The sequence below is a fragment of the Gopherus flavomarginatus genome, chromosome 2 (genome assembly GCF_025201925.1).
Source record: "Gopherus flavomarginatus isolate rGopFla2 chromosome 2, rGopFla2.mat.asm, whole genome shotgun sequence".
Taxonomy (NCBI): Eukaryota; Metazoa; Chordata; order Testudines; family Testudinidae; genus Gopherus; species Gopherus flavomarginatus.
The window spans coordinates 40,994,587-41,020,438 of NC_066618.1; the positions used below are offsets into that span (position 1 = coordinate 40,994,587).

At 39.6% G+C, this 25,852-nt stretch overlaps 1 protein-coding gene across 7 annotated transcripts in view; it reads right to left on the bottom strand.

The window, feature by feature from the left end:
• The window catches only part of CACNB2 (calcium voltage-gated channel auxiliary subunit beta 2), a 441,669-nt gene that overhangs the window by 58,646 nt on the left and 357,171 nt on the right, over positions 1 to 25,852 (bottom strand). For all 7 annotated transcript variants that reach the window (XM_050939559.1, XM_050939558.1, XM_050939562.1 and 4 more), the window contains 3 exons: positions 15,065 to 15,187; positions 11,417 to 11,553; positions 3,355 to 3,431 (listed from right to left, as the gene is read on the bottom strand). In XM_050939559.1, coding sequence (XP_050795516.1) covers positions 3,355 to 3,431; positions 11,417 to 11,553; positions 15,065 to 15,187 — 337 coding nt within the window. The remainder of the gene's footprint in view (positions 1 to 3,354; positions 3,432 to 11,416; positions 11,554 to 15,064; positions 15,188 to 25,852) is intronic.

Sequence of the window (25,852 nt, forward strand, 5' to 3'; positions counted from 1 at the left end):
CTCCCCAGAAGATCATTTGGCCAGATCTCCATTCTGACATCACTCTGATTCCACTATAACAGCCACAGAAAAACACAGTATTTTCCGCCAACATTTTCCCTCCCAAATTATAAACAGCAATTATTATTTGTATAATACAATCAGTATGCTATGTAGTATAAAAATCAATAAGAATAAAATGGAGTAACTCAGTAGAAACAAGGGCAATTATCTCCCAGTTCCTGTGTTCCTATGAACAAATTTGCTACAGGAGATATTTTGATTAACTGGTTCAAGTGCTGTGGCATGGATTAGAGGCCCAGATGACAGATCCTGAGCTTCCGCACTTTCCAGCTCTGCACCCCACATTTTCACCCTCTGGTATCTGGGTCTCAGAGCACCAGACAGCTCTTAACTCCCTGAGCAAACCACCACGGACCAAAAAACTATCCAACAATACATCAGAAACAAAACTTGAACACTAAAATAAGTGTAATAAACTCTGAACAAGAGAGTTTAAATAGGATTCACCTCAATATTATAGAGCAGGAAGCCAAACTGGGGGACTAACCACAGTTATATATAGAGAGATATATACACCTATCTCACAGAGCTGGAAAGGACCTTGAAAGATCATTAAGTCCAGTCCCCTTCACTAGGGGGACTAAGTACTGATTTTGCCCCAGATTTTTAAGTGACTCTCTCAAGGATTGAACTCACAACTCTAAGCTTACCAGGCCAATGCTCAAACAACTGAGTTATACCTCCCCTCTTTGGCTATGGACTTGCCTAGATCCTAGTCTTGAGTTGAGGGAGGAAAGAAGATACCACCATCTGCTACACCCACTCCTATGCAAATTACTCTGAGTGCGTTTAATTAAATCACCTACACCATTCCGATAAAGACATATTTTCAAAGATAATTAAGAGGATTTTTTCTATAATATAAGGCATCTGTAGTAACTGAACAGCCAGTGAATAAGTAGTAAAATATACTCCTAACTGCATAAGTAAATGCAATGGCCACCTCAAACAACATACAGGCTTTGATGTTCCAAGACTCTTCAGGAAAAGCAAGGGTATTACCAGAGATGGATGAAATATTTCAAGCTAAAAACTCCCCTCCCCTCAAAAGCCTTTTTCATTTTTGCAAAATAATTTGATTTTTTTAATCTGACAAATTTGCTTGTTGGTTTTGTATTTGTCATTTTAAGGTTGTGTTCTTTGCTTTCATTTTTCTTCTTTGATCTTCTTCATGTTAGTCCCTCTTCTTCAGCAGTAGTTATTATTGCTGTTCTAATGTACTTGGTCATCATTGTGATTTTGGGTCTTTATGTTTGGTCATCATATTCAGTTGCCATCACATTTATTATGTAGGCTATGAGGCTTGCATGGACTGATTAGACTGGTCCAGAAAGACAAAGTATCTCATTTTTCAGTATTTGTTCATTTTGTTTGGCGTTTGTTTTTTGCACTGCAGGTTTAAATTAGTCAGCCTAGTAACATACTGGGTTTTTTTTCCAAAATTGAAAAGTGAAATTAACTCATACTAGTTCCCATTTCTGCACATCATGGAATTAGTCCATACTTTGGTACAGGTGTCAATCTCTCTCAAGCAGAATGCCTGGTAACAGAATAGCAGTAGTGTTGCAGGTCAGAACTCTGGTGCATTACGAGAGTGGAATGGGGTGATATACGTGGTGCTTGTTCACTGCGATGCCTAACTAATGCACTACTATCAGTTCCCCTTAGAATATTTTAGACAAAAATATGCAAAAACAAAAACATTGGGATACACCAGCAAGCAAATATTCTCTGTTCATGACTATATTCCCCAAGCCTCGATATGGAGGCGTTAAGCATAGAAAAATTAATCTCTTGGAAATATGGCTTCCTGTTTACAGGAATGCTTAAATACAGGGGAGGGAACCATGTTCTCAGAAGTCTCAGTAGGGAGGAAAATACCAGATAAGTTGGGGCTCCTCCACACACCCATGCATGTTTTTGATAACCAGGTTGGCTCATCTCTCTCTCAAATTATATCTCAAGTAATCATTCAGTTTTCTGGCTATATTTTCAGTTCTCTTACCACCAAATTCTGTAAAACATTCTGAGAACATTAAACGAGATATTTCAAATAAATGGAAATACATTTGCTGATCTATTGTACAAATATTTTTAGTATACAAAGTGTTTCATACTGAAATATCACTTACCACTACAGACAAAGCCAAAGTGCTATAAAACTATACACAGATCACACTGCCTACCACCAAAATACTTGGGGTGACATGAGGTTCTTATTGATTGCAAGTACTATGTACTTCTGTTTTTTCACTCACCCAAAAGATGAAACATCCAGCAATACAGTATCCCTTAACACAGTGCTAGGTCTTTAATAAATTTCTAATTGCTTAATTTAGTAGTTAAAATTATACAAAAATATTTTAGGAAGTTTAGGTATTTGAATATAAAATAAATATTTCTTTTCAACCAAGTGATATAACAATGAAAACTCTCTTTTTTTTTTTGGCACACAAACTCCTTAGGATTCTGTTCAAGATATCCGGTCATGTTCCAGTTTCCTTTAATTAAACTAGCTATTCTTAGCATGCTGGTGCAACTCATAAGTGCAATTGCTTAATGCCTCTTGAACCTAACCAAAACTAAGTTCAAATGGGCCTGTCTGTGCTCTAAATGCAAAGAAGTATTTATTAAAAAGAATTCTGCATCAAAAAAGTAAAACAAATCTATAAGAATTGAGTCATGATCTGCTTTGTAAAACCTAATAAATTGTGCAAATAAAAGCTCCTGATGTTATAAAATTATGTAGTTTCTGGTAGGTTTGCAGGACCCTAAAGATATTCTTGATTCATCTCAGCACCATCTTCCTTCTGGTACTTGAAGATTATCCTTACTCATCAGAAATTGCTCAGGAGAAATGTTTGACTGTCCTAGTATAAACCAACAGCAGCTGACAAATCACACATTTTTAGAAGGGCACAAGTTCTGGAAAGGTTTAATTTCACCTTATTTTTCCAGCCTAATTCCCATCCCTACCACCAAGATTTTATAACATAAATCATAGTGAAATCAAGACAGCAGTTGAACAGATTTGATAACAACCGTATGACTGCATGAACTAGCCAGGCAGAGGCAATAATGAATTTGTACAATTCCCTCATCTTCAGCACAGATGCAAACCAGTCTCACATGACAACACAACCATCTGCCACTGTGCCAAAGACCACTAAAAGTTAGGAAGACCTTTTCTCCAGCTCAGTTTAAAAAGTATAACACAAAGTAGTGTAAATCTTAAAGGACTAAACACACAATTCTATAAACAGGTTGTCTAAAGACTAGTGACCTACTTACCAGATGACGGAGGTGTTGATTTTCTGGAACTAGGGACTATGTCACCCAAACTGGATGATGAATTTCCTCCTGATTTACTAGAGTACAGCAAGAAATCAGTGTTAAAATCCTAGAGTCTTATCAGTAGTAAATCAAGAATGTATTCATTATCTCGCTTTCAAACTATCAAATGGGTCACTAGCAAAGACAGGCAATATTCCTGATCTCAGTGTAAATTTACACTTTAAACAAAATGTATGCACACTTTGGGGACTGAGTGATTGCACATGTCAATTTGTTTCCATATTGGTCCAGTTTTAATGCCTACTGATTTATTCTGCTGGTAGTTATATCTACTAGGAAGATATACCTACTTTCATTGTGATCTTAATATGAACACTTCTTCAGTAAATCCCTTGGACATACACATTAAAATTTTTGCCTTCATATACTTTCTCTCAGAACTGCTGACAGTAGTACTCAAGGAAGGAAAAATATTGTCTTCAAAAGCACACACAACAATTGATCATCACGATGTGGAACTAGTACCTTTGGCAAATGGAAGGTTGGAATATGCACAGCTAGGGTGACCAGGTGTCCCGATAAAATCAGAACCGTCCTGATATTTAACCCTTTGTCCGGCGTCCCGATCAATGTATGATTAGGACGCTGTTTGTCCTGATAGTCAGGTAAGGAGGTGAGCGAGAGGAAGGCGCTGACCCGTGGGTGCTCCGGGGCTGGAGCACCCACGGGGAAAAATTGCAGCCAAGATCCCTCCTCCTCGCCTCCTTCTCCCCTCCACTCCCCAGCACGCCACATCCCCGCTCCTCTCCCCTCAGCACTTCCCACTGCCTAACAGCTGTTTGGTGGTGCTTAGCGCTTTCCAGGAGTGGGGAGGAGCAGGGACATGGCGCGTTCAGGGGAGGAGGTGGAGAAGAGGCAGGGCAGGGGTGGGGACTTAGGGCAAGGGGTGGAATGATGGTGGGGCGAGGGCAATGCAGAGGTGAGGGGGGTGAGCAAGCACCTACCCGGCAGAGAGGAAGTCGGCGCTGTAGGGTTGAGTGGCAGGCGGGGGGATGAAGAGGCAAGTGGTAAGCGAGGCAAGTGAGGTGAGGCGGCGAGCGGTGGGTTGGGGACTGAGGAGGGATGCAGCAAGCCAGCGGCAGGCCGGGGGATGAGGAAGGGTGTGATGGTGGGGGAGCTGAGTGGGGAGGGGGTGGGACCTGGGGCAGAGTTGGGGCGGAGCAGGGGTGATCTGGTCACTCTATGCACAGCTCAAAAGTTTTGAATATAAATGCCTCTTCACCAGATTTACACTTCTTATGGTATTTGCTTGGGCTTTCCAGTGGTCAATACCTGTTACTTCTACTTCTTTTTAAAATGTTCAAATAAGCTAATAATCAAAACAAAATAATCCAAAACTCTGATGGGAAGGTGGTGTGTGTGTGTGTGAGAGAGAGAGTGCGTGCATTACAGGTGAGAAATGTTTCTTTTCTCCAAAACAGTGTAAATTACAATAGTATCCCTATTATACAGAAACTAAGAATCTCCAGAGATGTTTCTGGAAGCTTGTTAATTATAGACAAAACAAACACTTGCCTCAAATAGAAACTAGATTCACTCAGTAACAATATCAAGAAAATAAATGTTATTTACCTAGAAAAATAGAACTAATGAGATAACTGCTTTACGGTTCATGGTACAACCCCACTAATTGATAGAGATTAGGAAGAACATTCCCCTATTAGCAGTTTGCGCTAATTAGCAGTTTGTCCTATATTTAGTACAGGATTTCTTGCATCTTCTTATGAAGAACCTGGTAGTGAATAGCATCAGAGACAAGATACTGGATTAGATGGACTAATAGTCCAAGGCAATTCCTAAATGTTTATGTAAAAGAAAAAAGATGACTACATTTCCTTAGGGCTTTAGTCTTCTCCAGCATAAAGCTTGTAGAGAAGAACTTTTCCAAGATGGACATGAAAATAATATATGCAGAATAACTGACTGGTTAAAATAGAACTTTAAGATTACCTTTGCTGGGAATCAAGGGTTAATCTGCAATACCAGCTTTTTTTTTTTTTTAATTTAGCATAAAGTGGATCAGTAACTGGAGCCTGACACTCTGTAACCCCCACTTGGAGTTTGTCAGCTGGAGTGCCAGATTGTAGGTGATCCGACTCAAGAGACAACAACTGCAATGGCTGCCAGATCCCTCTGACACCATTTCCTGGCACAGTTGGAGTCACAGATAGGGAGGGATTGGAGTAAAAACTCCTGCTGAGGCCAATATAGAGGCTTTTACACGGTGTGATCTGGACAAGCAGTTCATGGGGGAAATGAGGAGCTACGGCTGCTCAGTGGGAGAGGGCCAGCCTAACTCAGAGAGACAGTGAGACAAACTAGTGTATAGCAAGCCACTTTGGGCTCTTTTATTTTTGATTCTGGGCAACCGTTTTCATGCAGTTACATCTGTTTTTTTTTTTATTCCGCTTGACTCTGGAGCTGCTCCTCCGTGCCCTCCCAAACTAAGCCCCACTCAGTGTCATAACGCAACCCCCCTCCATCATCATGACGCCATGACTCTCAGACTGCCAGCCACCCCTCCTCCCCTTTTTTTGGTGCCATTTTAGGACCAAGCAGGCTTGGTTTTGGGTGGTTTTCCTGGCTGGAAGCTGCAAAAGAAAGACGCAAAACAGCTCAGGAAATCTCTGTTTATCTCTCTGTAGTGAGGTGGTGTGGTTCCCTGCTGCCCCAGAGAGAGATGAGCCCCAGCTAGCCTCCCTACACTCACACTCCTCACAGGGGGAGTCTTTTTGAACTGCAGTGAGAAAGTTGCATGGGTCAGGCAGTTCCAGTTCTGTAGAGACTGTGTGTCCAGTGTGGCAGAGCTCCAATCCAGTGCCAACTACAGAGAGCCAGCTGAGACCTCCACAGGACTCTGGGCCAGGCAGCATGTGAGCCTGGTAGGAGTTAGGAGAGGAGGACCCTGCCCCTCCGAGGTGTGAAGACTCATTAAGCGAACTCACTTTGTTTAGGCTGGCCAACATTCACAGCTTTGTAGCACACAGCTCAGGACTTAATCTCAGCATATCATTTTCCTGGGAAGGTGCCAGGGAGGGAGCCGAGGGTTGGGAAGAGCTGTGAGCATTGGAGGTGGGGAATTTGTTGGTTAGTGTTGAATACTTTTTAGTTAACCCTAACCCTTTCCTTCCCCAGATCCTATTTTCCTGCTCCCTATAAAGTCCCCTGTGTTATACTGTTACTTTTTGGTGTGGAATTTCATGGCTGGAGTTTGGGTTGATGTACTTCACTGTTTCTTGTGTACTGGACTTTATACTTCTTGGCCATTAACAGCATTATTCATTTTCCCGAGGGACAACACCCTCAGGCACAGTAAGGAGTCATCTTGGGTGGAGGCACTGGGCATCAGACAAAGAACTCATGACCCACTCCATCGGAGGACAGGAGAGAAGCCACGCCAAGTAGGAAGCACCAGAGAGGAGGGGCTACAACTCTAAAATGCTATAGGCTTTCTGATAAACTATTCTCAATCCATTCCAAACATTCACATTCAGTAGATAAAGTACAACTGTAAGTGGTCACAGTCATGTTTTAAGTGACAAGCACAGTACTCAGCAGCGTCTGAACAGAAACAAATGCACTTTATACATGTTTATGAAAAGCCCAAATAAAAGCTAAGAATTCTCAAAGGGAAGATGTCTCTAACTCAGACTGAGAAAGTGTTAGAAGATAAGACAGTTTTTGAGTAGAGCAAATAAAGGGTTTATTTGGTCCTGTTTACACTAAACACAGAAGTGGTCCATTTGGATTTGTAGATCTTTCTGGTAGATTCCTCCTGAGAAATTGGGACTTCAGAAGTCTCATCCTGCATATCGAGCTAACTAGTTTGTGCCTCTAGGAGCCATGCCAAAAGAAATCAAGATATGAAATTCAGAGACTTGGTCAGTAATGGTAAGACTTTCAGCCTCATAGGATTGGCGTCCACCATCTCAGACAGGAAAGGTAACTAAATCTAACTTGACCATTAGATGACAATGTGGCCACCTCATGCAGAAGTGAACACATTAATGTTCACTATAATTTGCACAAAGGACATACATATGTTACCTGGGTATCACAAACTGTCCTTGAACCATCATTAAGTTAGTCTTGGATGGCATGACAGACAGATATGAGCAGACACTTCCTCAGTGTCTGTCCTGAAACTATGGAAGCCTCGGGGTAATATAATTAACAATCTTCTGTGGCAGTGTGCCATGGTACTGCAAACATATTTCAATTGACCACATCCTGATTTTAGTTAAACTAGGGTAAATCCAGAGTAACTTTACTTTCCTCAGTGATCTTATCCTGGATTTACTTTGGCTTGACTTGACTGAAATCAGAATTGAGCTCAACATTTGAATACTTGCTGACTGTTGAATTTTCCCTTCCCAGTTCACATCATGCTACACTTAGGTGTCAAGAGGGCTTTAATTTGAACCACGACTAACAGGGCCCTTGTGTTGTTGTTGTTACTAATTTGTATTCCTGTAGTGCCTGTAAGGTCTAGGAATGAACCAGGACACCACTGTGCTATGGTACAAACACAAAACGAAAAGAGCTTACAATCTTAGTATAAGACAAGAGACAATAGATGGAGACAAACAGGAAGGGAAGACAAGGAAACAATAAGGCAATATGGATCAACATGATAGGCAGTGGACGAGGAGTTCAGTCACTGTTAAGGATGGGTTTTTTTTTTTGTGGGTGGGGGGTTGGTAGACATCACGAAATAGGAGAGTTTCAAGAAGGGTTCTGAAGGGCGTATGTTAGCTTTGTGGATTTTCATGGGTACTGCATATATCTGTGAAGAATAAGGTGGAACTTGGAGTAATTTTTTTTAGTAGTTTATATATGTACCATTATGGAAACCATTACTGGCAGAAACATTTAATCATAATCTAATCTAGAACCAAGTGTGTTAGCAGTCTCTCCAGATCCACAGGGCATGCATTTCCAAAACATCTATAACATCCACCTTTGAGTCCTTGAAAGCTTCTCAGAAGCTCAGTTTAATCTATCCTCTTATCTATCCTCTTATTTAAAAAAAACCCAGGAGACTTCAGGTCCTCATGGGGAGGGTCATTTCCTTCTCTTCCAAAGACTCCCAGGATGTTGAAGCACTGCTCCAGGACCTTAAAGACCACACTGGTGCCAGTTTCTGACAGACAAGCTTCTGTCCAACGAGAAAACTACACTCACACCTGATTATCTCTAAGACTCCTCCTTCAAGGCATTTCATGCTGACTTAGCTCTGGATTTAAGCAAGTATCACAAGCTATTTGCCCCAATATCTGATAGCTGAAGGGGATTCCCTGGAGAAGATCCTATATCCAAATGCACTGTGATCCTTGCCAAGGCATTACAAACACAGTGAATACACAGTATACTGAGTACACCAGGTACTCACTGGAAATATTTGAAGCCACAGGACTATTTTCCTATCTACAAAAGAAAAATGGACACAAGACAACATCCCTGGATAGCAAATATAACAAAACAAAACTCAAAATGTGACCCAAACTAAAAGATAACACAAGAAAAAGGGAAGAGAGAGACAACAGCAAGAAGTTTATCACCACTGCTTGGTTCTTTGAAACCTTGGTGTGCTGTCAGACTCTTTCAAGAAATATCTTTTAAAATTTAAATCATAGACTATTAGGGTTGGAAGGGACCTCAGGAGGTCATCTAGTCCAACCCCCTGCTCCAAGCAGGACCAATCCCCAGATTTTTACCCCAGTTCCCTTAATGGCCCCCTCAGGGATTGAACTCACAACCCTGGGTTCAGTAGGCCAATGCTCAAACCCCTGAGCTATCCCTCCCCTAACAAGGTAAGTTCAGCACTGATACTAGACCTGAAAAGTACATGTAACAAAGCAATCAAAGGTGAATTTAACAGCTGCAAAACTGGCACACAGCATTATTTGAGAGAAGCTTAGAATCCTGCAGAGAGAAGAAAAGTGAAGAATGGCAGCTACTGGCCACTGAAACAACTGAGTATGTTGATTCACCCTCTACTGAAGAGGCTGTTCAATGCATTCAGAACTTTATGCAATGCAAATTCCAATTTGCCATGTGTGGGAATATAAAAGCTACAAAGAGATGATCAGTTCTAGGATGTACCTCTGGAAGAGCCTTTTTTATATTTTCTTCCTCCTGCTGCATGATTGACTGGCTGCCTCCAAATGAGGTGAGATTCAGATAAAGGCTAGTTTAAACCCTGAAATTTCTTAAGAACCATGTGGTATTTTAACCATTTGACTCCCATTAACTTTTTAACCTGCATCTGAAAATGTAGGTGAAAGAGGTTACATTTCCACTGCAAATATTAATGCAGTGTCCTCTTACCTGAGACTGAATTTATCACTAGTATTTTTTTCATATATGAAGAATAAAATAAGTATACCACTCTAAGATAGCAGCAATGCCAGTCAGAACTTCAGGAGAATGAAGAGCTTTAAAATCAGGATGGGACAAATCCTTTGGTCAACACCAGGCTGGTGTGCTGAAGAGCTGTATGAGGTTTTGAGAGAATGAATTCTCCCCACTCAGGACTGTGGAGTTACACAACAGTTATTCCATGGCCACTGCTGCTACCTTACGTCTACAGTTGCCTGTGCTCTCACTGCATTCCTGATCCTCAACAATGCTTCCCTTAATAGAGTACAAAGGGCTTCTGTGGCATTCAGCTCCCCTCCATGGTCTCTGCAAACCTACCCACAACTAGAGAAAACACAAGTTTTACTGCAATTAGGGCCCTTTATACCTGAGAAGGGATAAGTGGTATTTGCCCTCAAATCTGTTGACATACTTATGGAGGATAAATACTGCTCTAGATATACTACAGTAGATACTGTATCTTGCAGCAGCAAGATACCGAGGTATACTTGGAGGTACTGTACGTTTAATTTTAGGCAATGCTGAACACGTAGTCAGACCTCAATGATAAACAATAGGCACACAACATCCAACATAAAGTGTGCTGTAAAAGTTGTACTGATGGAGAAAAACATTTTGGAAAACAAGTGGACAAGTATGTATAATCTAAGGTAGGAAAGCATTTTCCTGGAGAAAAAAGTATTTCCAGAAGTGCAGATTCTGGTTTCAGTTCATAAGTCTATCTCACCATTTTCCGTGAATTCTAAAACTAGTGTTGGAAATTATTAAATAATTATAAAGCTGTGAAAGCAAATTACAAAATGCTAAGAAATTCAGAGAATCTGATTTCCAATTGCAAGTAAACTGCACTTTTGCACACCATATCTGCATACACAGATACCAGTTTGCATTTGCAGTGGTGATATGTGAAGTTAGGTATCTTGTTGGCCTGATCTATGTTCAAGTACCCAGTTTGCACACACAACTGTGTATGTGCATACAAATTGTGAGAACTCATCTCTGAAAATCAAACATGCAAAGTTAAGGCTGATCAGGGCCGGCTCCAGGTACCAGCTTATCAAGCAGGTGCTTGGGGTGGCCACTCCGGAGCAGGGCGGCACTTTCAAGGATTTGTCGGCAATTCAGTGGAGGGTCCCTCACTCCTGCTCGGAGCGATGGACCTCCCGCTAAACTGCCGCAGATCGCGACCGTGGCTTTTTTTTTTTTTTTTTGGCTGCTTGAGGCGGCAAAACCCCTGGAACCGGCCCTGATGATGATAATATTTTTAACTCACACCATAACAACAATTTTCCTTAAATATATTTGATGCATATTAATTTCATATTCTTGATTGTTTCATGTCATAGTTTGTTTGCCTGTGTTTATCTATTTTATGTATTTCAAGAGTGCCCATCACAGTATTAACTTTTAAGGAAAGCTAAGTTACAGAATGAGTTTTAGATGAATTCATATCTTAAAACATTTTGTGAACTTTTAGGTTAAGACTTTGTTAGCTAAGATTCAGCACCAGTGATATCTTTACATGACTTACTTGAACATCCCTGAAATTAATGATTCACAATGGAAATGCTGACATCACACGCAAAGATATTTTAAAATTTGTCTTTATTTTTATTACCTGGAGTAGAATTTTCCTTGCTTTGCCCTTTGTTCATGCTGTATCCTCATGTTTTCTAATTTGACTGGACTTGGTATGAATCCTATTTCACAGCCTTCTTTTACCAACCGTCCTATCCACCAGTCATTGTTAAACTTCTAAACATATGAAGAAATGAAAATAATATTATTATTGGCTCATTTTATTCTCCCCGCCCCATTTGGAGTCAGTTCTTTTTTTGTACAATTCCTCTCCAGTTAGTCACTGCACTAAATTATTATGACTATGAAGAATAATCATAACTTGCAAACAATTAAAATACCATTGCATGTATGCACAAACTCTCTCTCCTAGTCTTCATGATTCTCCAGGAATTTGAGTTCCCTTCCATCTCTACAACTTCAACCCTTTCCATTTTACAGGTTGTTCTCTATGCTTTTCAAATATCAGTGTTCCTCCTTTTCTCCCGGCTTGTCTCTCTCTACAGTGGACAGTAGATACTTCTTCCATTCTGCTCCTATCACCAGTAATACCCTCCCTAACTTCCTACCACTTCAAAACCTGTCTCTAGAGGCTTATTTTTCCTGGACGTAGCCCATGACTTCCAACTCTTTACCTGGCATATAAAACTCTACTCTTTAAAAATCACGCTATGCTCCATCATGTGCTCTGAGACTTTGCCATTCCCTCCCTCCTTATTCCTGATCTATCACATTTACACATGCTATCTATATGGTATATTCTAATTGGATGAATTCAAACTGGAACAGGTACAGAGAAGGGCTACTAGGATGATCCGAGGAATGGAAAACCTATCTTATGAAAGGAGACTGAAAGAGCTTGGCTTGTTTAGCCTAACTAAAAGAAGGCTGAGGGGAGATATGATTGCTCTCTATAAATATATCAGAAGGATAAATATCAGGGAGGGAGAGGAATTATTTAAGCTTAGTACCAATGTGGACACAAGAACAAATGGATATAAACTGGACACTAGGAAGTTTAAACTTGAAATTAGATGAAGGTTTCTAACCATCAGAGGAGTGAAGTTCTGGAACAGCCTTCCAAGGGGAGTATTGGGGGCAAAAGACATATCTGGCTTCAAGACTAAGCTTGATAAGTTTATGGAGGGGATAGTATGATAGGATACCCTAATTTTGGCAATTAATTCATCTTTGATTATTAGCAGGTAAATATGCCCAATGGTCTGTGATGGGATGTTAGATGGGATGGGATCTGAGTTACTACAAAGAATTATTTCTTGGGTGCTGGCTGGTGAGTCTTGCCCACATGCTCAGGGTTTAACTGATCGCCATATTTGGGGTCGGGAAGGAGTTTTCCTCCAGGGAAGATTGGCAGAGGCCCTGGAGCTTTTTTGCGTTCCTCTGCAGCATGGGGCACGGGTCACTTGCTGGAGGATTCTCTGCACCTAGAGGTCTTTAAACCACAATTTGAGGACTTCAGTAACTCACACATAGATTAGGGGTTTGTTCCAGGAGTGGGTGGGTGAGATTCTGTGGCCTGCATTGTGCAGGAGGTCAGACTAGATGATCATAATGGTTCCTTCTGACTTTAAGTCTATGAATCTATGAATCAACTGTAACATATCCACATCCACATGAACAGACAAAAATTGAGAAATATTTTATGATATTTTTGTGTGAATGGAAAAGTTACAAGTAGGTTTAGCATACAAGATATCCCAATTAACAGAATGTTACTTTATGCATACATGTAACAGTGAACAGATCAGTTAGAACCACGCTTCATTCCTATTTAAATATTCATATCAGCTTCCACTACCACACAGCTTGTAATATTAATCAATGTGCAGTAGTTAAAAGAGAAAACAGGATGCCTGTGTACCTTTAGAAAGGAAATAAAGGTAATTCAGAATATAATGGCAATGGGACAATGACACACACCGTTTATTTGAGTTCAAATTTGGTCACTTCTGTGGAATTTTTGTGATGCCTGAGACAAATTTTAAGATTACTTGCTAGTTAAATAAGCGAACACAAGTCTGATGCTCGGTAATTAGCCTGACTGTATAATGCTGCATTCATGCCACTGGCTCGTGTCTTTGCGAATGAGAGAACAGGTAGTGTTGACATGATTCTGTTCATCAGAATTCTTAATGCAAATCCCTTTGTGTCACTGAAGATATTATATAGGATGGATTATAGAGGAATTCAAACAAGATTTTTTTTTCTTTATTGTGCACCCTTTGTATCTGAATTATTCCCTTTCATGTGTGCTTCATGTTCATGGGAAAAATCAATCATTAATCACCAATGTAAAATGGACTAAAAATCTCTATTTATTGTTCCCTTTCCCTAACCTCTATGTTTCTGTCTATCCATTGTGAATTCCTTGGGAATGACTGTTCCATGAATACTGGGAAAAGCACCTACCCACCTCATGGATACGACCATTAATAACAACAACTGAATCCCTTGTCTCTCTGCAGGAGCAAAAATGTGGATGATTTCAAAGAAGTGCCAGATGCTTTTACACATGTACAGATGAATTGTTCCAATAGTTTTGATGCTGACTCCCAGCTTTTCTGCCTCTTCCACAGTTAATGACAATTGCACAGGAGGCAGATCACTTCAACAGTCAACCATGAGACCAAAGAAGCAATTTTGCAAAACCATAGCAGTTATGCTTACAACTAGCCTGGACAAAAAATCATTACACAATAACAAGAATGCATAAATATCTCCTATTTACTGCTATCCTGCAGCCTCAATAAACAGAAATGTGTTTATTAAGACTACTGCATCAGTGAGTAATAGGAGTTGTGGTGCCCCGTCACAAGTCTCCAATTTAGGGGAATCTTCGGAAGATCACCTTGGAGCAAAAACACCATGGGACACTCTGCCAGGGAGCTGAAGACTTAGATTCAGGAAATAGATTCAGAAGTGAGCAACAGAAGACTGTATCAGGCAGCTTCCCAGAGAAAGTTTTAAAATTATTTACTTCAGATGTTGACCATCCACATTTTTTTCTTGCAAGTAGGGGAGAAAGAAGGAAGATTTGTGGTATGAAATTTCCTTTGTGCCCATGTAAAAATTTTCCAAGAACTGATTGGGAGAAAGGATAGACCACTGGCACAGACAACGTGGACAGACAGTCACTTGGGAGGCTAGTATAAGCATATTGATAGTTATGACATTGTTTATTTACTGTCTAATTTCTTATAGCAATATATTTAAATGCTGTCTATGATATAATATAATTAACTGAAACCAATGAAGTTATTCCAGGAAAAAAAACAGGGCCAAGGAATTTTTTCAGACTGAGTCACAAGCATTAGAGAGAAGTAACTGTTGGCTGCTGAATCAGAACAAATCCCTACAGTGCAAGGACAGTGAATCCCTGCAGAGATTACATCATTGAACATGCAGAATGCAGAACTAGATTTGTTTTAAAGCCTACAAAAGTGATACAATCATCAGAGAACATCGTAATTTTCTTTTCAAATGTTAGGTATTTGAAGGCAGAATATGCAAGAGATCATGAGCACAATATTTCCAGGAAGCTACAAATCCTATTGCATTGTTACATTTTGGTAACATTTGTTACAGTGCTTTGAAAATGTAAAGTGCTATGTTAAGTGCTATTATTATTATTATTAAAATAGTGAAAACAGCTGCAAGTTTTACTTACTTCTTTAACATGAAGAAAATCTTTTGCTTCAAATGAAATGGCCATGCCTGGAACTGGGACGTCGTCATCATGTCCTGCACTATAGCCGACATTGGTCCGGACTGCAAATGCAACAGGTTTGGTCTGCAGGGCAAAAGGTAAACAGAATTTGAACATTTTCTCTCTCAGACCTACAGAGTCAGATATAGAGATATTGATATAAACTTGATACAATACTTCCAGGAAGTAATCTACCTAATGTTCTCTCAATTAACATAGCAAAACCACATGCCCTAAAACTTATGAAATATACAAACTGCTCCACTCAAAATATTTTTTTTCACAATGTGAACATACCAGGTATATTCTAACCATTTCACTTGAGAAAAAACAGCTGACATTTAGTTTCAAAGCAATAGAATTGTTAGTAATGTTCATGTAGAAACATAATGTGAAGGTCTGAATTTCAAAAATGACTAGTGATTTTGGGCATCCAGAAACTGAAGCACCCAAACTAGCTTGTTGCTACTGAAATCTTAGGTCAAAATGTCCTTTTACATCATACATTAGGTACATGTCCTTAAAAGCTCACCATCACAGTATTACACTGAAAATTAGACGATCCCAAGAGTTTTCCATCTGTTAAATAGCCCAGCTCTCTTCTCTTGGTGCTTAAAGTGTTTTCTACACTGAAAAGTATCTGTATAAAAATGACATTCTGAAGTTCCATGTTTATTTTATCTCAATTGTTCCATATCATATTTTCTCATTTTATGAATGAATGTATGTATTTTTAGCCATTAGCACTGCAGACTCACTCTGGATCTCAAAGTTCATTTTAGTTAATGCATTAATACCACTTAATACCACTAAAACATTCTTCAGTCCAATTCTGCCCTCCCTTACAAGAGGGTTGCAAATTTAACCATGATCAGAAGTTGACTGCAATTGGAACTCTCTCATAGCTGTGTTAGCTTTGCAGTGCAAAAAGGAGAAAATACTAGAGAAAGCTTATTTTAAAGTAAGCAGATCTGCAGTCTATGCTTATGTGTTAAGCTTATGTATAATATTATGCATTAAAATATTTTTGAGAGGAAATGTCCTTAAATATGCATAGAGCAATGGTTCCCAAACTTTAACAACCTGTGAACTCCTTTCAGTGCAATGTCAAGTCTCACGAACCCCCTCCTAAAAATGAATATTTCCAGGGATTTTCTCCTTTACCTGAGTATAAATTATAAAAGCAGTGATCTTGGGAATATAAATTTTGTTTTTATGACACACTATTATTAATTATTATTTATCATTACAATATTTTTATTACATTATGAAAACAGCAACACTATTCCAAGATCTCACTTTCGTAGCTTGTATCACTTTGAATAAGTCTGTCATAAGACAAGGCTCCTATGTTTCATCAAGGAGCATCAGATGTGAAACAGCATGGAAGTATTTAAGGAGCCAACTCAAAGAGTTCCTCTGACACAAGCATTCAGGTCTTGAGCAGTCCAGGCAATGCATGTTATAACAAAGTTTAAACTTGTTCTTCATAATAATTTAAAAAACAATACTAGCTGCCTATTTAATTTTAAAAACAGCAAAAAATATCCAACTTCCTTTCCATTTCTTGTAAGGAGTCTTGAAGTTTAAATCTCCTCAGTGTGGTAGATATGCTTGCTTTGATTTGCTTAGCTCTTGGAAGTCCAGGGGCTCTGGGCTGCGGGCCCTGTGCTGCCCGGGGTCCCTAGGGACAGCTTTATCTGTCCTTAGGGATTTTTTTCCCCCAAGAACCCCTTGTAACATTTTGTGAACCGCCAGGGGTTCACGAACACCAGTTTGGGAACCACTGCCATAGAGGGTTTGATTCTACACTCATTTAAGTCAATGGTACAGAATCAGGTCTAGAAAGCATAACTGTTGAGTAAGAAGATGCCAACTTTACCTAGTCACTTCTCAGAGTAAAACCATACTTTAAGGTTAGTGGTACAGTAAGACTAAATGACAAAATATAATAATCATTGTTAACAAACAATTAAATGTAAGAAAACCTATGTAAATACAACATTAATGTACACATTTAAAAAACCCAAAGTCATGAAAATCAAAAATGTGGATTCCCAAAGCAATGTTAAAGCAAACATTGTCCAGGTAGTAGAGTCTCACTCATTTGCGATAATGACTACTCCTGAGGGAGTTCTGTGTCACTGCGCGTGTGCAGAATTCATGTCCCCCGCAGTTTTCTTTGCTTCCCCATAGAAAAATGACCAGCTGGTAGAGACATAAATCATGGGAGGAGGGCTGGGCAGTCATGTGTGAGAGGAGGAGAGAGAGAGAGAGACACACACACACACACGCTCTCTGTCCCTCTTGCTTTGCCATTGTTGCATGACTGGCATGGAGGGGCAGAGTTTAGGCTTGGGACAGGCTCTGTGCCCTCAGGCAGAGCAGAATGTAGCAGCCTGACTGCTTAGTGAATTGTTTCCATTGTCTTTGTGAATTCTCCCAGGAGTATAAAATAAGTGTAAAAGTTTTAAGCCTCCTTTACATTGCCAGACTGGTGTAAAGGACAGTATGGCCTTATAAAAGCTTATGGTGTTTTAGTGATTAGAACTGGTCTAAATTTTTGGACTGAAAAATTTTCCTATCAAAATGTGGTCCATGAACTGTTTGCTATTGACCTTTCTGGAGATGGTCAGTAGCCAATATAAACTGTGAATTTATTCCCAAGCCCCTACTTGCTCTTCAATTGCCTATGATGTAACACTGAGCATATGGTTGCATATATTTGTTGACCAACAACTAGAAATAAAGGGGCCAAACTTAGCTACATTACTATTAGGCAAAAGTGGTTTAGGGATTTCCCCACTCCCATTCTCTATCCACTGTATTGTTGTTTAAATAAATTACCTAAATAATTGAAAGCAGCATGATTATATTGCATTATTTTGACAAATAAAATATGCAGAATTTTGTAGAATTTTTATTTTTTGGAGCAGAATTCCCCCAGAAGTACAACTCAACACAAAGTACAGACTTTTCTGATTTTTTTAAGTAAAGGAACAAATAACTTATACAATCAAAGAAATGGCATAATAAAATTAGTTTATTTAATTTTACTGAGGAAGCTTACTTTTGATTATTTTTGATAATACATAGTTTACTAATAAATGTTCTGTAGGCTGCTGTGTAATTCGCTGAATAATAATTGGGGATTTCATTTACATTTCTCCAAATTATTATCCAAAATCTAAGAGCCAGATCCTGGTGATGGGTCAAACTATGTTTATTGCAAGATCCAGGGTGGTTCTGCCTTGATCCTTGATCCAGCCAGAGCCCTAACCAGATCTCTGAATAATTTAGAACAGCCTAAACTATGCCACCTACAGCAGTCCCTGAGGGCCTGTTCTGTTGGCTCAGAATCCTTCTAGTGCAGAGTACTTTGGAGTCCACCTCCTGCTGCTCCAGGCCATGCTTTTGGGCCACTCAGAAATTCCCCTGCTATCAGGAGTCCCCAGAAGCCCTGACAGGCCAACTCTCTGCTCCCTTAGTGCTGCAGATCTGCCTCAAACTCCCTAGTCCTTATGGTTGCTAAAGTAGTTTCAAAGTGTGAACTGGAGATAATTGATGCCCTATCCATCTTAATAGAGTATTAACACATTTTTGTGACAGTTTCAATGTCATCATTAACAATCTCACTGCTGATTGTTTTAGCAGAAGCACAAAGTAAACATGATTATGGTATAGACACTTCTAGATTTGGAGACAGAAATTGGGGTGTGTTAAAGCGAGTAGCTAATTGCTGTAAAGTGTTGCTAGGGTGATGGATGAACAATTCAACACACTGCATCCGAAGTATAAAGACACCACTGTCTCTGCCCAAAAAAGAGAAGGGAAAAAAGGCAAAGCATCCTAACCCTACAGCAAAAGCGTCAGCTGCCTCAAACCAAAATCATCTGATACATTTACCTGGATACCAAAAAGCACCTAGTGCCATATCCAGGTTTCCCCTGACAAATTGTACTATTGCATTACTTATTAGTACTAGCATTGCAGCAGTATAAAATAATGGGATTTAATATAAAAATAAACAAACAAACAATACTCGGTACAGATATTATTCTGTGTTGTTTGGACTGGAAAGGGAGGTGGGCCCTGAGGGGGAGAAGTGTCTCTGCTGCTTAATTTAGGCCTAATGTGCTGCATAGGCTGTGGGGTACATAAGGTGACCAGATGTTAAGGGGGAAATATCGGGACCGCCGGGGGGGAGGGAGGAGGGCTTTTTTTTTTTTTTGAACACTCACCTGTCCGTGAGTTCGGCGGAGAGCCCTTCAGTCAAGGACAGTTTTCAGCAGTATTTAGGCGGAGGTAATAAATCTTGCCTCCAAAGACAGAAGCACTCACTGCCGAAATACCACCGAAGTCCGTCTGCGACTGAAGGACTCTCCGCCAAATTGCCGCCAAAGACCAGGAAACAAAATATCAGAACAAATGGCGTCCTGACTGTACTCTGGTTGGGACGTGGGACAAACTCCTCAAAATCAGGACAGTCTGGATTTTATCAGGACATCTGGTCACCCTAGGGGTACATGATGTTTTGCAAGAGTAATGGAGTCTCAGTAATATAATGCTTCGATGCAGGCCTTAGCTATAATGTCTTTGCTGAGAAGTGGAGCAAAACAGATGTTTCTTTTTGTGACAATTACTGGCTTGCAGATCCACAAAGTGGCAATTAGGAGGACTGTACTGTACTTATGTAGTATTTTCAATTATTTATTCTATTAAATGTAAAAGTGCGAGGTAGCTGAGTTATTGTGGAAACTTTATTTCAGGTCTTGTACATTTAAGATCTCAGTCGTACTGTTGCAATAATGTAGGTTTATTAAACTTAATTTTCCAAAGGAAAAAAATGGCACCTTTATGTGATCTTAATGTAACGGCAATAGCACAACTTATCTAAATGGGCAACCTGGAAAGAATTTTGCAGTTGGAAGGATGAAACTGTGAGCTTCTTTTCGGGGATGTGGGAATGGAGTGTCAGGATCGTTTCTATAGCTGGGTTTGAATAGGGAGTTCCACTGGCAGTAAATATAGAAAGCAGAGTTATCGGATAGAATTTATATCAATGTGCAGTGTAATGATGCATATATATAGTAGGAGTTAAAGTGAGATCATTAGACTCAATAAACAAAGCAAAATTTTAGCATACTGGGGCTCAAAGGCCTCTGCTGTACTCCTTCTGACGTTACCTCCGAAATAAGTGGGGAAATAGCAGTTGCTGGCTGGATGTGTGCAGAAATTGGAAAGCTGAAATTGGTACCACTTAAGTATGTGCATACTTAAACTGATAAGGAAAATGATAGCTATAGGGCTGCTTGAATAAGTACTACTCAACATAGTTAAGGGTTATGATACCTGACCTGTAATAATTTCTTCACATATTTTTCCCCACATTGACTATAAATTGTGGAATCATAGAATATTGGGATTGGAAGTCACCTCAGGAAGTCATCTAGTCTAACCCCCTGCTCAAAGCAGGACCAATCTCTAGGCAGATGTTTGCCCCAGATCTGTAAATGGCCCTCTCAAGGATTGAACTCATAACCCTAAGTTTAGCAAGCTAATGCTCAAACCCCTGAGCTATTCCTCCTCCCAATCATCTAATCATAGATGACTTAGCTGTATGCCAGTTTTGAAGTTTTAAAAATCAGCTATTTCAATCATCTGAGTGAAGACAGTGAACAATTATTAGAACATAATCCTCATATTAGTCATTTTCATGAGGCTACAACACAAAGCCATAGTCTAGACTGAAAATACCAGTCTAGACAACACAGCCTATTGGCATGTACTCATATTCGTTGTGAAACTAACTTACAATTTCTTTGGAGCAGACCTTACAAGTGATGGGACCTTAGCCAAAGACAAGAATACTTAGCCCATTTTTACAGACCTATTAGTACTCTATGAAGATCAGAATTTACCATCTAAGGATAGTATCAGCCTTCCTCCTATCCATAACAGTTGCAGTTCTTCCTTACTTATGCCAACAGTATGTGAAAGTAGTTGCCACAGTTGCCCAAAATAATTCATTCTGATGTTAAAACAAATGACTACCTTCCACAATAGTAACAAATGAATAATGCCATCAACTCTTGTATAATCACAAGTCCTCACTCTTATGGTTAAACCAGCCAGATGGAGCGAAAGACTGGCAAATGATATTCCCTTTTACTCAATTATTTAGGAATTATTCTCCTTATTAGATATTTGGAAATATTCCAACTAGTTGACTTGGGATGACAAGTCCCAATGTAGGGACAAGACAGCTAGGGTAAAGAGATTCCATTGTCTTTCCCTATGTTGTAAAAGGAAGTTGTGAAGTTATGCATGAGTAGATGTGAAAATAATTGGTTGAAACTTCAGGTTTCACTTAATTGGTGAAAAGTTCTTTATGTAACTTTCACTTGCTTCACTGGATTCAATGTAAAAGTCAAACAAGAAGCATTCATATGAGATTTCAAAACAGGCATGCATTCAAAGAAGTGCACAAAAACACCATGAAATTCTGATCTTTTGCACTTTCATGATCTATTTTTATAACTCAGATGACTAATTCAGAGCCTCTTATTGTATCAATTCCTGCCACCCCACCTTCTCAATCCACCTCTCTCTTCCTCTAGCTCTACTTGTCTGTATGATTCTTTTGTTGCCTTACACCTTCCAAGTAACAAGTCTGTTAATAATGGAGGAACACTTTGGATTCCTCGAATCTACCATTATAAAAGTGGAATGTTTAGGTCAAATTGGAGTGAGATGGAAAAAAAACAGGTATTAGGTCTGAACTACCTAACATCTGTTATTTTCCATGTCACTCCAATTTGACGTAAACGTGCCAACTTTGAAAATGGTAGATTTGAAGAATCCAAAAAGTGTTCCTCGGTTATTCTTTCAATCACAGCTAATGATGTAAAACTAAAATTGTACTTTCAACTAATGGTTTTCAAGGCCACATGTCCCAGAAAGTGCCTGACCTTACTACTGTGAAATGGCTGGAGACTAACCCAATTCATTCATTTATCTTTTCTTTCCTGGACTAAGTCTGAACTGCTATATTCAATATAGCTTATCATTCCCAGTCTATATCCTTTCTACTCTACAGAATGGAACCTGTAGATCTTTTGAAGGAATCTGATTCCTAAAATGACAAAATAGGAACAGCAAAGGGCTGATATATATACACATGCCTTTTCTGATGGCAAGCATTTTAAGAATTATGTACAGAATCCTTGTTCACATGCCTTTTTTCTCTTTTATTTTCTCTGTCAACAAGTTGTCAGAAATCACTAATTAACTTGACAATCATACAGCTATCAAATCATTAAATAGATCTTTTGGATTCCTTTGTGTGTCACAAAAGAAAAAGAATTTAAGATGAACCCTCAGCACTCAAGGATCAGTTTGGAATGAAATGCAAATAAATATCAGTCTGTTTCTTAAAACCCAATATCCTTGTTGAAATAGCCACTCTTATCTATAGGATCAGTTTTACAAGTTGTTGTCTAAGATGTGGGAATATTTCCATTTTTCAAACATCAGTAATATTTTAGAGTTATAAACATTAATTATCTAAGATACTACTCTGAAAAAACACTATACCAAGAAAAATGTTCTCTTTACTTAATTAATAGAGACACCACCCCACTCACTAATACTAGGTCAGCATACATATCATCTGAACATTTTCCTGTTGATTTCTGCCTGTTCATTTGAGAACTTCTGCATAAGACAATTTATGGCCTGATTCTGTCATGTTTGCTCAAATTAAGTAGCATCTTCTTAGGAAAACAGTCCACTAAAATCAAGGGGACTAGCCACAGAGTAAGTCTCTACTCAATGTAAGCAAGGGTGGGAGAATCAGGCTTTTCAGTGGTGCCTGGATTTCACTCTTTATATTTAATTGATTAATACCCAGGAACAGTGGTTCTCAACCAGGAGCACACGTATCCCTGGTGGTACGCAGAGGTCTTTAAAGGAGTACATCAACTCATCTAGATATTTGCCTAGTTTTACAACAGGTTACATCAAAAGCACTAGTGAAGTCAGTACAAACTAAAATTTCATACAGACTATGACTTGTTTATACTGCTCTATATACATTGAAATGTTAAGTACAACATTTATATTCAACTTGATTTATTTTATAATTATATGATAAAAATTAGAAAGTAAGCAATTTTCCAGTACTAGTGTGCTGTGACCCTTTTGAATTTTTGTCTGATTTTGTAAGCAAGTAGTTTTTAAGTGAGGTGAAACTTGGGGGTACATAAGACAAATCAGACTCCTGAAAGGGGTACAGTAGTCTGGAAAGGTTGAGAACCACTGCCCTGGAATATCAAATGGATTTCTGGCTCTTAACTAACCATTAGCAGAACTTGCTTTTGTCTTTTGGACCACCACAAAAGCTGCATCAAAGATGTAGCATCAGCAAGGAAGGCAGCAGTTGGAGGGCATACACCACCATGAAGGAGGATTTAAAACAGGCCAGCATTGTCAAAATAAGAAGAATATTTTTCCAGGTCTAGACTTTTCCCCAGGAGAAGAACAATGGTAGAGGATCTACAAACGTCTGGTGATTTAGGGTCTGATTTAATTCCTATTGAAGGAAACTAAAGAACTTGGATCAAGACCCCAGTGAAGAAAGAGGAGGCTATTAACACTAACCAAAGGAAAGTGATACATAATCGCCATCCACTATTTAATATGAAGAACAAGTATTGGATTAACATCATGTGGTATTCTAGAATAGTTTTTCAATGATACTGATGAATTTAAAAGCATTCATACGGCTTCTCCTTTATTGTCTGGCTGAGAGGCAATTGACATGAACTGGTTGTTTTGCAGCAGTAGAAGTAAAAAGAAAAATGTGCAATAACTGTGGTTCTTCGAGATGTATCTCCCTATGTATGCTCCACTCAAAATGCATTTGTGCCCCTTACTTCTTTCATCGGAGATTTCTCATAGCACTATCCATTTGGCCCACATGTGTGTTAGTCAGCTTTGTGTCCTGTGCCATTGTTATATAGCACTGTGCATGCAAACTGCCCTCAGTTCTTTCTCTACTGCAAAGCCCTATTCCAGAGAACTCCAGAGCAGGAGGAGGATTGATAGTGAGAACCCACAGGGACACACATCTTGAAGAACCATAGTTACTGCACTGCACAGGGTAAGTAACCATTTATTCCTCTTCTTTGAATAGTGTCCCTTTGGGTGTTCCACTCTATGTGACTATCAACCAGTTCCTTCTAAATGGAGGGGACTTTGGAGTTGAGTCTTGAACAGAAGAGAGTACAGCCAAGCCAAACATAGTATGAAAGCAGAGCCGCAAGTTATTTTGTAGTGTTTAACAAGGTCTGTAAAGAAGGCTAAGAAATGACTTTACATATTTCAATAATGGCACATTTTTGAGAAATGCCATTGAGGTGGAAATGGACCTTGTAGAGTGAGTTCTTACTGAACGAGCTTGAGTATTAAAATATTCATAGTAAGAATTAATGTAGATGGATATCCACTTAGAAAGTCTTTGATTAGAGATTGCAGACCCTTTTGATCTATCTGTGAGAAAACAATTTGGGGGTCTTTCTGAAGGGTTTAGTCTTTTCCAGATAGAAGGCCAGGGCTCTCCTGATGTCAAGGATGTGCAACTTGCCTCTTGTTTATCTAGGTGAGGTTTAGGGTGGAAGACTGGCAGATGAATGGGTTGGCTAATATGAAACTCAGAGGAAACTTCAGGTAAAAATTTGGGGTTTAGTCACAATGTGACACTGTACTTAATAAATACTGTGAATGGAGAGCATGCCATAAGGGCCCATATTTCCCCAAACTAACACATCAACTTGATGGTTATCAGGACTGCTGTTTTCATTGATAAATGGAGGAATGAACAGGTAGTCACCAGTTCAAATGGTGGTCTTGTAAGGCATTTAAGAACCAGACTGAGGTCCCAGATCAGAATAGGATGTTTGACTGGCAGAAAGAGATTTCTGAGCCCTCTGAGGAACTCCTGTCATTTGGTGGGCAAAAACAGAATAATTATTGGAGAATGGAAAGCCATGATGGCTGCCATGTGGACGTTAATGGAGCTCCGCGATAGCCCCAACTTTTTAATGTTAGGATATAGCCCAATATATCTGGCAGCAATTATGTCATCGGTGGAATATGTTTGAGGTCATACCAACAGACAAATCTTTCCATTTTTGAGAGTATCTATGGCAAGTAGACTGTTTTCTGCTGTGTATTAGTACTCTTTTTACCTCCCCTGAGCAGGTTGTCTCTAATCCTGTGAACCACTGATACCCCCTCTCCCCATGCTTTGAGCTAAACAACTCTGAGACTGAGGTGAAGGATCTTCCTGCCTTTCTTGGAGAGGAGATGAGGAGCAACCCGGAGAGTGATCTGATGTATAAGTAAGGAAATCATGTTTGTCTGGTCCAGGTCAGAATGATTAGGATGACTCTGGCTTTGTTCTTTTTTATTTTGAGTATTCTGCTCCTGCCCTGAAGGGTTAAAACCAGCCCTGGGACGGGGCTGTGGCTGAAGAAAGCAGCTTTTAGGCTGAGTTGATTGGGGGCAGTGGCTGCAGCTGGGGCCACGCCCCAAACAGACTCAGCTGGCCCTATAAAGGCAGAAAAGCCGGGGGCAGACAGAGAGTCTCCCTCTGCCTCTAGAGGGAGAAGGGCCTGGCTGCAGGGAGCTAGACACAGGGTTCCTGACTGGAGCAGGGCTGGGAGCGGCAGAGGAGCTGGGGAGCTC